The sequence below is a fragment of the Vulpes lagopus genome, chromosome 7 (assembly GCF_018345385.1).
Source record: "Vulpes lagopus strain Blue_001 chromosome 7, ASM1834538v1, whole genome shotgun sequence".
In the NCBI taxonomy this organism is placed as follows: Eukaryota; Metazoa; Chordata; class Mammalia; order Carnivora; family Canidae; genus Vulpes; species Vulpes lagopus.
This window is the reverse complement of record NC_054830.1, coordinates 19,126,825-19,139,765: the sequence shown is the minus strand read 5'-3', so window position 1 is coordinate 19,139,765 and position 12,941 is coordinate 19,126,825. Positions and strand designations below refer to the sequence as shown.

General features: G+C 55.1%; 3 protein-coding genes across 4 annotated transcripts; 2 read left to right on the top strand and 1 right to left on the bottom strand.

Annotated features, from left to right (window-relative positions):
• Positions 1 to 622: 622 nt before the first annotated feature.
• TMEM115 (transmembrane protein 115) lies at positions 623 to 5,381 on the top strand. Its single transcript, XM_041761262.1, has 2 exons — positions 623 to 1,942; positions 4,613 to 5,381. The coding sequence occupies exons 1-2, from the start codon at positions 1,092 to 1,094 to the stop codon at positions 4,815 to 4,817; spliced, it is 1,056 nt and encodes a 351-aa protein (XP_041617196.1). The 5' UTR covers positions 623 to 1,091; the 3' UTR covers positions 4,818 to 5,381.
• Positions 5,382 to 6,018: 637 nt separating this feature from the next.
• On the bottom strand, positions 6,019 to 8,713 carry LOC121494627 (cytochrome b561 domain-containing protein 2). Of its 2 annotated transcripts, none has more exons than XM_041761265.1 (4): positions 8,581 to 8,713; positions 8,003 to 8,154; positions 7,504 to 7,541; positions 6,019 to 6,838 (listed from the first exon to the last, which is right to left on the bottom strand). In XM_041761265.1, the coding sequence occupies exons 2-4, from the start codon at positions 8,127 to 8,129 to the stop codon at positions 6,335 to 6,337; spliced, it is 669 nt and encodes a 222-aa protein (XP_041617199.1). In that variant the 5' UTR covers positions 8,130 to 8,154; positions 8,581 to 8,713; the 3' UTR covers positions 6,019 to 6,334. The 2 variants fall into 2 exon arrangements, with proteins under 2 accessions (XP_041617199.1, XP_041617200.1); XM_041761266.1 differs by having other exon boundaries at positions 8,572 to 8,682.
• Positions 8,714 to 8,774: 61 nt separating this feature from the next.
• NPRL2 (NPR2 like, GATOR1 complex subunit) lies at positions 8,775 to 12,263 on the top strand. Its single transcript, XM_041761260.1, has 11 exons — positions 8,775 to 8,977; positions 9,525 to 9,616; positions 9,739 to 9,907; positions 10,047 to 10,155; positions 10,641 to 10,777; positions 10,864 to 10,961; positions 11,082 to 11,118; positions 11,237 to 11,330; positions 11,419 to 11,536; positions 11,818 to 11,960; positions 12,046 to 12,263. The coding sequence occupies exons 1-11, from the start codon at positions 8,900 to 8,902 to the stop codon at positions 12,111 to 12,113; spliced, it is 1,143 nt and encodes a 380-aa protein (XP_041617194.1). The 5' UTR covers positions 8,775 to 8,899; the 3' UTR covers positions 12,114 to 12,263.
• The last annotated feature ends 678 nt before the right edge of the window (positions 12,264 to 12,941 follow it).

Sequence of the window (12,941 nt, the reverse complement as noted above, 5' to 3'; positions counted from 1 at the left end):
ACACACTCACTGAGCACCCAGGCTGGACTGGCATTTTACACCACAGTCCCCTTGAACGCTCGCTCATCTCCATTTTACGGTCCAAGAAATTGAGGAATTTGGCCAGTGTCACAGAGCCGCCAAATGGCAGAGCAAGAATTCCAATCTGTGTCAGGTCCCATACACTCATACAACCTGGGTCAGGCGCACACGAAACTGCGGAAATTTCGGGAGTTCCCGCACCCTGGTAGGCACACCAAGACCGCCTACATTCTTACCTACACGCCTGTCCACAAAACACACTCAGATGTACTCAGATGTACCAGGAAATTCAGCAAGCGCGTGTCTGCAGTTGCGCAGCCGCGCGGGGACCCGCAGCTTTCCCGAGGTTAACGAAGCCGGTTCACTCCTCCCCGCCTCCGGACAACCAGACGAAACGGTCTGGAGAACTACAACTCCCCAGCACACACTTCTCTTCCCAACCGGAACGGCCGGAGCGCACAGCTTCCTGGAACTTGTAGTTTTACGCAGAACCCTGACTTCCGCTCGTGCCCGGCTTCGGCCCAGGACTCGGTGTCCCAGCATGCCGTGGAACCGGAAGGGTATCCCGCAGCTGCCCGGGGCGCGCAGGCGCAGCAGTGCTGTTTGTCGGCGCCTGGGAAGGGAGGGGGTACGCTCGCAGCCAAGACCAAGACCGAGGCCGAGCCGGAGCTGACAAGATTTGACCGGGGCCCGGAACTAGGCTCCATCCCCGCGCAGACCGCAGGGCTCCCGAGTGGATGGAATAGGCCGAGCCCTGAGATCAACGCCCGCCCGGTCAGCTTGGCGCGGGGCTCACAGGGTGGGCAGGCCGGCCGGCAGGCAGGCGTGCCGAAGCCTCCCAGGGCCTTCGCTCGGGTCCCCGGCGAGGGGCCTAGGTCCCGGGCCCTCTAACAGGCCCCGCTCGGCCCTTTGGACCGGAGCCAACCCGACCAGAAGTGGAGTCTTCACCGGGGCCATAGGCCAGTGACTAGGCTAGGCGCGGGCCTCCCGTCGGGGCCGGACTGGGACGAGGCCCCGGGGAGGCCCCTAACACACTAAACCCTTCCCTCAGGCCGACGCCCTTCGGGAAGATGCAGCGCGCCCTACCGGGCGCCCGCCAGCACTTGGGGGCCATCCTGGCCAGCGCCAGCGTGGTGGTAAAGACCCTGTGCGCGGCAGTACTCTTCCTCTATCTGCTGTCCTTTGCCGTGGACACGGGCTGCCTGGCGGTCACCCCAGGCTACCTCTTTCCGCCCAATTTCTGGATCTGGACTCTGGCCACCCATGGGCTCATGGAACAGCACGTGTGGGATGTGGCCATCAGCCTGGCCACAGTGGTGGTGGCTGGACGTTTGCTGGAGCCCCTCTGGGGGGCCCTGGAGCTGCTCATTTTCTTCTCAGTGGTGAACGTGTCTGTGGGGCTGCTGGGGGCCTTCGCCTACCTCCTCACCTACATGGCTTCCTTCAACTTGGTCTACCTTTTCACTATCCGCATCCACGGAGCCCTGGGCTTCCTAGGTGGTGTCCTGGTGGCACTCAAGCAAACCATGGGGGACTGCGTGGTCCTGCGTGTGCCGCAGGTGCGCGTCAGCGTGGTGCCCATGCTGCTTTTGGGGCTGCTGCTGCTGTTGCGGCTGGCCACGCTGCTCCAGAGCCCAGCGCTGGCCTCCTATGGCTTTGGGCTGCTCTCCAGCTGGGTGTATCTTCGCTTCTACCAGCGCCATAGCCGAGGCCGAGGGGATATGGCTGACCACTTTGCTTTTGCCACCTTCTTTCCTGAGATCCTGCAGCCTGTGGTGGGGCTGTTGGCGAACTTGGTGCACGGCCTCCTGGTGAAGGTAAAGATATGCCAGAAGACAGTGAAGCGCTATGATGTAGGTGCCCCATCTTCCATCACCATCAGCCTCCCAGGCACAGACCCTCAAGACGCAGAGCGGAGAAGGTACTGTGGAGTCTTCCAAAACCTTACTGAGCTAAGAGACTTTTTATTGATCAAGTCCCATTCCATCTGTTGTGCTTGCTGTGTGTTGACTGGCAGCCAAGGGTTAGGTGTTGGGGCAGCCTCAGGAGATAAAATCTGGTTTGTGGCCTTGAGAAACTCGGCATTTACATGCTGGGCTCCAGTAGTGCTTTTCTACATTAGAGTGAAATTTGCCTTTCTCACCACTCAGACAGCTTAATAAGTCCTAAGAGATGCCCAGTTTCCTTTGATACTGTGTGAGGGGCTAATGGACAGCCAGATACACATAATCCTGGCATTGTCTCAGAATCTTGGAATCCTAGACACTGGTCCTGTGGGAGCCAGAAACAATCTACTGGTCCTATATCCCCAGTGAGAGACAGACAAGGAGACCTTCTTTATGAGGCAGTCTGGGCCACCCCAAATTCAAAATGCTGAACCATATAAAAAAAAAAATGCTGAACCATATCCTCTTCCTGGGTCTTAATTCAGATGCTGTGCTTCTCTGCCACGTATTTGAGAGGGAACCTTAGGGGTATTACTAGATTTACCACTCTGTCCTTTCAGCATGTATGTGACACCAAACCCAGGGGACAGCCCATGTGACCCACCAAGGGAGCCTGCTGACCACAGGGAGTGGAGACGATTGTTTTCATTACCTGTAAATTAAGCCATCTGCACCATCTGGAGTCCCAGCTGAATTATTCACTGGATGCACCTTGGACAGGGCAGGGCAGATCTTTTTTAATCCAGTCCTCTCTCTCTCTCTCTCCCTCTCCTTCTCCCTCCCTCCCCCCTCCCCCTCTCCTCCTCTCCCTCTCTCCCCCACCCTCCCTCCTCCCTCCTCCCTCCATCCCTCTCTCCCAGGTCCATAGACTCACCAGAGTTGTCACTACTCCATTTCCAACATTATCCCTGAGGGATATTTTGAGGCAGTTACTTTAGTGGCAAAATCTGGAGCAGGCTCTGTTCCTGCTTTCTGGTTTGCCAAAGGCTTCTACTTTTGCTCACCTGTGAAATGGATTCTTGGCAGGCAGCTTTATGAATTAAGCTGAAAGGTTATCCCTGTGCTTACTCCCCGCTGGGCGGTGGAGTAGAGCATGAGACACACCCCTTTCTTGAAGGAGTTTCAGGCTGGGGAAGGGCCACAGATTACTACTGCCTAAAGTGGTGGGTGTTGAAAAGCACACAAAGCATGCTGCAGGTCGTATGTGGGCCCTATGGTGTCTCTGTAGCTGATGAATCCTAAAGACTGAGCTCTGTCTTCACTTTATCCAGTGGAGAGGTAGGACCAAGAGGGCTAGACCTGATAGAAACTGAGCTGTCCTCAGAGCTCTGCAGCTCCCAGTGGTGACTCCTCCTTTAGTGAGTCTTGGATTGCTAGAGTTGGCTGGAAATTCAAAACACCTCTGCTTTGGCCCAAGAAATGGCAGACTAGGGTACAGAAAGTTGTCAGGGGGCAGGTTCTTGACATAGCCTTGTGGTTGTTACTTCTCCAACCAGTTGGGCATCTGGCAGCATGCCATGCCCAAGCCCAAAGGGCTATTAGTAGTGGGAGGCGGGGTTTCCTATCTTTGACCGTTGTGAGAAAGTTATTAGTATGCCACTGTCTCTCCATTTTAGCAGGCTTTAGAGAGAATTGCCAAGGCAGTCTCCAAGATGGGAGCCTGGGTAGCATGGGGAAGAACTGTCCTTTCTGTGCCAATTTGCCATGTGTCAGGCTGGAGCACACGGTGGAATTGTGCCAGGGTTTTCTGTGCCCATGTTCTTGTTGCCTTTCCTGTCATGTTTCCTGACACGTTGGAAGCTTTGCTTCTCTGTTGGAATTTAGAAGGCTATTATAGGCTGTCCCCTATACCTACAGCACAGACAGGGTGAGACATCAGGGTTCCACAGTGTCCACTGTTGGAAGTATTACCTGGCAGTAATACTATGGGTATTCCACCTCCTGGGTAGGGTCACAAGCACACGTGTATACCTTCCAGTCAACTTTCCCACCTCCCCTCAAAGTGAGGTCCAAAAGGGTTTGTCCATTGGAACCAGTAGGCTCTGGCTTGTGTCCTATACACATACGCTGTTCCTCCTCTTTTCTGCAAGCACTTGGTATGTTCCTGCTCTAACACGGGTCCTGCTGGCTTTGGGGTAGGAGAACATTAGTCAGGAAGGATGGGCTGACCTAAGTTGGCCCTGCTTCCCAGATTGAGATCCAACATAGGTGCTTGAGTTCCAGCATTCCCCTTCAACCCTTGCCAAGAGACTCAAAACACCTAACAAGGAGAGAAGGAAGTAATAACCCTCTCCTTGGATGTGATGCTAGTGTCCACATCCAAGTGACTTACCCTTCCACCCATCTTCTTTGGGTTACCAGCTTTGCCCATGCTTAGGCACCACCCTTAGAATCATTCCTGAGCCTGGCCTGCTGGGCAGTCTGCCAGACACCCTACTGGCATTCTCAGCCTGGAATTGCCCTATGAAGAGAAGGCTCTATATAGCCTTTGAATCCTTCTGATGGCAGATTGGGCCCTGTCCAGTCCCTGCACAGGATTCTGAGAGAAGTCTGGGTGGTAGGAGGAGTCAGCTTCATGGGGAAATGTATAGGGCATGAGCCAAATCCAAACCCAAAGTGACTTGTCATCTTTCCTCTGGCTCCAGGCAACTGGCCCTGAAGGCCCTCAATGAGCGGCTGAAGAGAGTGGAGGACCAGTCCGTCTGGCCTAGCATGGATGACGATGAAGAGGAGGCAGGGGCCAAGGTGGATAGCCCCCTACCCTCAGACAAGGCCCCCACACTCCCAGGGAAGGCGGCTGCCCCAGAATCCAGCCTGATCACCTTCGAGGCAGCTCCCCCGAAGCTGTAACTCCAGACCACCTTGAGTATAGCACCTCCTCTCCCAAGCCCCCCTTGACACCTCTCAGCTACTCCAGGGCACTGACTGCTCTGAGGAGAGGGAAGAAGGCCTGCTGGGGGTTTCCACAGCCTTCTGCTATTTCTCGCCAACACTACCCGGGACTCTTGCTATCTGGTTCCAACTCCAGACAACCACTATGCCAGGCATCAGCCAGCCCAGGCCATCTGAGGTAAGACTGTACCTCAGCAGAGAGCCCTAAGCAAGTGGCTGCAGGGACACTGGTGCCACAGCTCCTGGGCCAACCCTTATGCCTCATACTGGTTGCCAAGAGCCCTGAGCCAAGGCAAGGATTTGCCAAAAACATTCTGGGGGTCCAGCCAGCGCAGGGCTGCAATTCCCTGCCCACTCTCAGAAAGACTATGTTCATGTGAAGATTTCTGATTCCCTCTGCTGTGGTGGCTATGGCTGCTTCTGGGCCAGAAGAGCCACAGCTCCCAAGTATTTTCTACAGGACCACTTGAGTGGGCAGCCATGCCCAGCCTCGCAGTATCAATAAAGCAGTTCTTTGAGGTATGGCTCCTGAGCTCTGTCAGACCACCTCATGCAGCCCCCTCATCATGTTCAACTACAAAGTTAGGGACTTTAGGTTCTAGGGCTTGGTCTCCATGGCAACTCCAGCTCAATAAGAAGCCTATTGCCCCCACTCCCCCTACCACCACATGCCTACCATTAAATAACCTTCCCAGAGCTATCACTTCAAATCCCTACTCATTTTCTCTCCCTGATTCCCAGTCAGGAAGGCCCTGCCCAGATCTGATGGTTGAGGGCCCCTCTATCCTAAAGAGCTGCTATTGATGGCTCATGCCAAAAACAGTGCTCAGTGCTTGACGCCTATGGAAATAGCCCATCCCCAACTCCGTATCTTGTCGTCCACATCTAACCACCACAGTCTAGAGATGCCAGCGCAGTGGGCAGCTGGGAGACTGAAGGGACACACAGCTGTACCATTCACAGCTATAGCTCTAGGGCCCTGGTGGCAGAGGCCACTCAGCAGCCAGATCCTGGGAGCTTGCATCCTGGGAGAGCTTCAGCCCCTCAGTGAGTGGTCAGGGACAGGGTTCCCCATCCTGCCCAGCTGCATGTTTTTTCATGCATTAGCAAGAACTATCCCCGACTCTAAGCTATTCCTCCCATCCAGTCTTTTCAGTCATTCTTTTTTATTTTTTTTTTTCTCTCCTGTAATTTCTGGACATACCAGTACAAGTACGAGTTGAGTTGCTGGGGAAGTAGCCTTGCAACCCCAATTTCATCCAGACACATCATCTGTAAGCTCCTCTGGGACAGTACAGAAGGAAAGGGGAAGCACTCCAGGATGAGGAGCAACCAAAAATGTCACACACAAGACTCCTACTCTAGACTGCCCCAGTGCCTGAGGTGTCCCCATGACTTAGCTGAAAGAGTCCAGGAGGTTCCAGCCCCAGCTACTACACTGAGAGGCAAATCCAGGTTTCTAGGCTGGGAAGAGCTCACGGCTGGATCCTTTTGCGATACAGGTAGGCATTGCTCACCTGATTCATGATGACCAAGCTGGTAATGACAGGGCAGAGCACAGCCAGATACCAGACCCCACCAGTGACCGTGGTGGTGAACCACAGTGAACACATGCCCAACAAAAGGCTGGCAGTGCCCAAAAGGTAGCCTACTAGCCCAGAAGTGGCATGGTATAGCTTGAGCTTTGCCAGGGGCCATCGGGGTAGCAGTTTAGGGTAGAGCAGCCCCACCCCACCTGAGCATTGCAACCCCGCCCATAGCACAGCTATTAGCCCTGCCCGCCCATGCCACGTGGCCAGGTGGGCTTTGCCAAGCTGTTCCTTGTGGAGGATGACAAGACCTAGGCCCAGCAGTGCACACAGCAGGGCCAGCAGCTGCAGAACCCAGTGGCAGCGTGCTCGGCCCTTCCGTGAGAGGGAGCGCAGCAGCGAACTCTCAGGAGAGAACACCAGCAGTGCTTCAGTCATCAGGAAAGAGAACTGGGGAGATAGGGATGGGAAACGAAGTTAGGGTGCTGCCCAGCAGAAGAAAAAAGAGATTTAGATAACTTTCTAAACTGCCAGTCATTCTGGGCAGAGTTCACCTCTACATTCTCTCCCCAATGACAAGAGTATCCATTGGGTGGGGCAGGAGTGAGGAACTCCATCAGGGACAGAACATCTGCCCAAAAAAACTGGCAAGAGGTATGCACCTCTCCACACTCCTTCCTAGGTGGTATTTTGAAATGTCATCTCTGCTATATTACCCAGCAAACACAAGGTTTGAGATGTGGCAGTTATAAATGATTCACAAGCTTTGTTTCCTTGAACGGAGCTAGATACAGTTTCTTGGCAAGAGCTGGCCACATGGGTGCACTGTTTCAGGGAAAATTAGATGCATCGCTATTAAGTTAAGGTAAAAGGGAACACAGGTACACTCAAATGCATTTTCTAAGCTTCCTGCCTGAAGATAGGTGAAGTCTCATCTTATGCTTAGACAGATTTGCCCTGGGTTTTGAACCCAGTCTGGGATATATACCATGGGCAGGAGTTGGAGCATGCAACTTTTCCAATCCCACATTCCATCCCTCCAAAGACCTGTCAGGGCCACCCCTGGTACCTGTGCTCCCTCCCACCCCTAAGAGCTGGCCAGGCCCACTACTTACAGCCAAAGACATAAGTGTGGGGTGCCAGGAGAACAGACCTGCAATGAAAAGGAGGTTTTGTGAGGCTGAGGCAAGAAGAACCCAGCCACACCAATCCCTACAGGGTGAGGAAAATGAGCCACGCATCATCCAAGGAAGTGCTGCCAAAATGCTAGCCCCCTCTTACTGCAACAAGCTCACCCCCTACTTATCCTTGCTCCCTGGTCCCTCCCTAGAGCAGAGGCCACCCTTTGCCACTCTGGCAGTCCTCCCTCCTTGTAGCACTTCACAAAAGGTAGCCAAGTGGAGCACCAAGACCAGAGAAGCCAGGTACCTTGGCCAAACTGGTAGAGCCCCCAACACTCAACACTCACCTCCTCCCCACTTATCCCTCCAGCATAGGATGTCGCCCAACCAGCCAAGCCTTTCCCAGGTGTCAGGCCCAAGGCTTCCTATTGCTCCTGCTCCCCAAGAGAAGGAGCACTTTCCTTTCCAGAAGTCAACTATGAATTCTACTTACTGGAGCCAGGCCTGGCAAGCACAGCCACAAAGATGGTAAAACCCAGGGCCATAAGGTGGGCAGCAGCCCCAGAGGCAGTGCGCAGAGCTCTGTAGATGTGCGACTCCGTCTCCACAGAAAGAGCCATGGTCAACCAGGCCAGTGACTGTAGCCTGAAAGCATAGTAGAATGAGCAAGGGTCTGAGGTGCCTGCTGTCCACTCCTCACTGGAGCAAGGGTTGCAGGGCAGGAATGCCACGCTCTTCCAAGAAGTAAGGTAGGAAGGGACAGTACCAACACGGGTACCAGGAATAGTCGAGGACTGGCAGCGTGTCAGCGTGTACCCGCATCTGAACTGGCTGGCACTGATCACTGGCCCACCTTCCAGGTAGGATGCGCAAGGCCATGTAATAGACTACAAATCCCAGCGTGCATCGTGCCGTCGCCGCGCGGAAGCGGCAGCTAGAAGAGCGTGAAGCACTACGGCCTTTGTAGTTCCCATCTGCGTATCATAGTACAGCCTGAATCCCTTCGCGCACTAGTCTCCCCACGTGCTGCTGGCATGCTGCCCCTACACGCTAGGGACTCGCCTGCCTCACCCGCAGCGCTGACCCGACGCGGTGGTTCTTCCCGAGAAAGCGGGGTACCCGGGGCCCTGCCGTGCGAGCCGCCGCTCCGTCGCGGAGCCGCTTCACTTCCGGGTGCGACGTCTACCCAGACGGGACTTCCTGAGACGAGCGCCCCCACGCCCAGCCACACCGCTCAGTCGAGCTGCGCAGGCGCCGTTAAGCACACAGCTTAACGGGTGTGAGTGCGCAGGCGTACGTGATCTGGAGCTCCAGGCCTGCGGGCTGATTCCGACGGGTGTTCACAGGGGTCCGGGCGCCAGGGGCTGCAGACCTGGGCCCTGCCAGCACCATGGGCAGCGGTTGCCGCATCGAATGCATATTCTTCAGCGAGTTCCATCCCACGCTGGGACCCAAAATCACCTATCAGGTGCCATTCGGGCTCTCAGGGCCGGGGGCAGGGAGGGGAGGGGGCGGTGGAAGAGGGACGCTCTCGGGAGCTCAGCAAGCTTCCTGGAAGCGGTGGATTCCCGTGCCCGGTGCTGCACGCAGGCATACCACTTCTTCATTCGCAAAGAATCGTGACCGAGAGGATACTCAGCCCAAGTCCCAGGCTCCCGTGTTGATGGGGCTGACAATCCCATAGGCAGTGATTGTGGGAAGCCGGACTGTGGGGAGGTGCCAGGTCCAAGAGAGGCGGGGGCGCGCAGTCCAATAGTATTCCTGGATGCTTAGGAACTTAGGTGAAGGAGGAGAGAGTGTGCCAGGTAGGGGAAACAGCATATGCAAAAGCCAGGAAGCAGGTGAGAACATGGCAAGTGTTTGGAAACACAAAGGAGGAGTAGGTCTGGGTGGATGGGAGAGAGGAGAAACAGTGGACAAGAGGGCTTAGGCCTTGGGGATCTCCTACTGTACTCTGTTTAGTCCCAGGGTCCACTGAGGGGCCTCTTGCCACTCCCCCACTCCCTCACCCCCAGGTCCCTGAAGACTTCATCTCCAGGGAGCTGTTTGACACAGTCCAGGTGTACATCATCACCAAGCCAGAGCTGCAGAACAAACTCATCACTGTGTGAGGCCCTAACGGGGAAGGGGGGGGGGGCGGAGGAATGTCTCAGGAGAAGTGAACAAGCTTGGATCAGGAGGAGCCTGACTCTGTACCCACCTCTCCCCCCCTCCCCCTCCCCCATCCAGCACAGCCATGGACAAGAAACTGATTGGCTGCCCTGTGTGCATTGAACACAAGAAGTACAGCCGCAATGCCCTGCTTTTCAACCTAGGCTTTGTGTGTGATGCCCAGGCCAAGACCTGTGCCCTCGAGCCCATCGTCAAAAAGCTGGCTGGCTACCTGACCACACTGGAGGTCTGCAACAGAATGGGCTTGAGTGGATGGGCAGGCAGACAAATGTTTCCAAAGCCCTACAGACCTAGGTATCTGCCAGGGCAGGATGCCAGCCAGGGGTCCCAGGGTATACCCACCATCTTGTCCATGCTCCATCCAGCTAGAGAGCAGCTTCGTGTCAACAGAGGAGAGCAAGCAGAAATTGGTGCCCATCATGACCATCTTGCTGGAGGAGCTAAATGCCTCAGGCCGGTGCACTCTGCCGATCGGTATGACCCAGCCTTTGCCAAGGAGAACAGAGGGGTAGAAGAGGGATAGGAACATGGCAAGGGAAGGCAAGCCCAGCCATGGACAAGATTCATGAACAAATTGATGGCTAATAAATAGCCATGAGCTGGGTTGATGATGTCCAGAGTCCAATGCATGTTGGGATTTGGGATATGGAGGCCAGCAGAGAGCTGTCTATGCTCCTTTGGCATGTTCCTGTTCCTCTCTGGACCTGTCTTTTGCTCCATAAAAAAGGAAGATTGGGGGTGTCTGGCTGGCTCAGTCAGTAGGGCATGTGAGTCTTGATCTTGGGGTTGTGAGTTCAAGCCCCACGTTGGACGCAGAGCTTACTTAAGAAGTGGGGGGTGGGGGGGATCGGCCCTACCCAGGGCCACCCATCTGCTTCAAGGGTTGCTGGGAGGACTGAAGGGTAATTGAGGGCCTCTTGAAAGAGATGACACTGAAGATATGGGTGGGGCCCCTGCAGATGAATCCAACACCATCCACTTGAAGGTGATTGAGCAGCGGCCTGACCCTCCTGTGGCGCAGGAGTATGATGTGCCTGTCTTTACCAAGGACAAGGAAGATTTCTTCAACTCACAATGGGACCTCACCACACAACAGGTGTGCTGTCCCTCCCTGGGTATCATCACCTAGGGGTGGCCACAGCTCTGGCCTCATCCCACCCCTACTGATCCTGCCCTGCCCAGATCTTGCCCTACATTGATGGCTTCCGCCATGTCCAGAAGATCTCAGCTGAGGCAGATGTGGAGCTAAACCTGGTGCGCATCGCCATCCAGAACTTGTTGTGAGTAGGGCAACAGCCACACTCAGGACAGAGCTGCTAGCCAGGGAAGAGCCCCAGGACACTGAGTGTGTGGGGTGGGGAGGCATGACCCTCAGAAGCTGAGCACACTATCTCCCCCAGGTATTATGGAGTTGTGACACTGGTGTCCATCCTCCAGGTAGGTGAGTCTGGGCTTTGGTTAAGGGGAGAGTGAATCATGTGGCTTGGCCAGACTAGGGCTATGTCAGATTTCCAAGCCCCTCACTCAGGCGCCTGTGCCTCCTGCTACCCTCCAGTATTCCAATGTGTACTGCCCAACACCGAAGGTCCAGGACCTGGTAGATGACAAGTCCCTGCAAGAGGCATGTTTATCCTATGTGACCAAACAAGGTAGTAGTGGGCTCTGGGGGGAGGCCATGGCGGGGTGGGGGGGCGGGGAGGCAGAGCCACCTACAGAGCTGACCCCTGGTACCCACAGGGCACAAGAGGGCCAGCCTTCGGGATGTGTTCCAGCTGTATTGCAGCTTGAGCCCTGGCACTACTGTGAGAGACCTCATTGGCCGCCACCCCCAGCAGCTGCAGCGTGTTGATGAACGGTCAGAAGGGGATTCCCAAGGTCATGAGGGGTTTACCTGAAAGCATATACACTCTGTATGTCTCTGGAGCCTTGGGTTAGAGAGGAAGCAGGAGATTCCCAGTGAGCAGAATCATGTGGCACTACTAGTCTAGGCAGGCTTTCCAAAACCCCAGGCTTTGGGTTTGGAAGGCAGTCTGGTCATTGAGACAAAATCTGAGGGGAGACTGCAGAAAAGGGTTGGCTTGGCTGGAGGAAGGCCCAGCCAGGGCATCACTCTTCTCTCCCTCAACCCCACCCCAGGAAGCTGATCCAGTTCGGGCTTATGAAGAACCTCATCCGCCGACTACAGAAGTATCCCGTGCGGGTGTCTCGGGAGGAGCGGAGCCACCCTGCCCGGCTTTACACAGGCTGCCACAGCTATGATGAGATCTGTTGCAAGACAGGTGGAGGCAGACATTGCAGCTGGGGTGGGGTCAGGGCAGGTGGCCAAGGCAAGACTGCTCACCTCACCTGCACTGTTCCAAACAGGCATGAGCTACCACGAGCTTGATGAACGGCTGGAAAATGACCCCAATATCATCATCTGCTGGAAGTGAGGCTGGTGGAGGCTAAACTAGGCACACGACTTTGGCTGCTTTCGTCCTGCAAAGCGCTGTCTGGTGCATGAGGGCTAGACCCGTAGACTAGTCCGTATTGTCTCAAGGGTGACCCTCAGTCCTGTAAATAAAAGCATCTGTTTCAACCTACCTTTATTGAGTATCGCCTCTGAACCAGCCACCTGAGAACTGGCAGTGAAATAGCTGTGGTCCTGGCCCGCTGCTGCGCCATCTGGTGGGCAGGACTAACTATGGACAAATGTGTCCACTAATTAGGAACTGAAATAAACAGCCAGAAAGAAACAATCAGGAAGCTGTGATCAAGAATGGGGTGGGGTGGGAGCTGAAGCTGTTCTGGATTAACTAAGCAAGGAAGGTCTCCCTGATGTGGCTTGAACTGAGAGGCTTGATGGAGGAAGAGTATTCCATGTTGGGGTAACAGGTGCAAAAGCCCCGAAGCAAAAACGGCTTTAGGATGTATGAGGAACTCAAGAGAGGCCCACAAGGCTGGAACATAAGAGGCAATGGGGAGAGGGGCAAGAAATGAAGTACCGAAAGGGCAAAAGTGATACTGCAGAGATGCTGGTAAGCTAGTTTGGACATACTATTTCAAGAACTGGAGGCAGCCATACAGTCACCCAGGAAAAGATTACAGCAGTTAGTTCCTCACGGGAGGTGGTGGCAGCCTGTTAGACTGGGATGGAAAGAAGTGGCCCCTGCTCAGTACCTTGGGGGGGTAGAGCCAGCAGGCGGAGCCCGGCGCCAGACGTTCTGGAGCGAGAAAGCCACGGAGAGGGGCATCCGCGCGGCGGAGTTGGAGCCGCGGCA

Bases quoted from the DNA above. Each gene is read 5' to 3' on its own strand.
- LOC121494627 (XM_041761265.1), bottom strand. From the start codon at position 8,129: ATGGCTCTTTCTGTGGAGACGGAGTCGCACATCTACAGAGCTCTGCGC. The intron at 7,542-8,002 runs GTAAGTAGAATT...TTTTCATTGCAG, and splicing joins GCTTGCCAGGCCTGGCTCCA to GTCTGTTCTCCTGGCACCCC. The intron at 6,839-7,503 runs GTAAGTAGTGGG...CTATCTCCCCAG, and splicing joins CCACACTTATGTCTTTGGCT to TTCTCTTTCCTGATGACTGA.
- TMEM115 (XM_041761262.1), top strand. From the start codon at position 1,092: ATGCAGCGCGCCCTACCGGGCGCCCGCCAGCACTTGGGGGCCATCCTG. The intron at 1,943-4,612 runs GTACTGTGGAGT...CTCTGGCTCCAG, and splicing joins CAAGACGCAGAGCGGAGAAG to GCAACTGGCCCTGAAGGCCC.
- NPRL2 (XM_041761260.1), top strand. From the start codon at position 8,900: ATGGGCAGCGGTTGCCGCATCGAATGCATATTCTTCAGCGAGTTCCAT. The intron at 8,978-9,524 runs GTGCCATTCGGG...CCTCACCCCCAG, and splicing joins GACCCAAAATCACCTATCAG to GTCCCTGAAGACTTCATCTC. The intron at 9,617-9,738 runs GTGAGGCCCTAA...TCCCCCATCCAG, and splicing joins CAGAACAAACTCATCACTGT to CACAGCCATGGACAAGAAAC.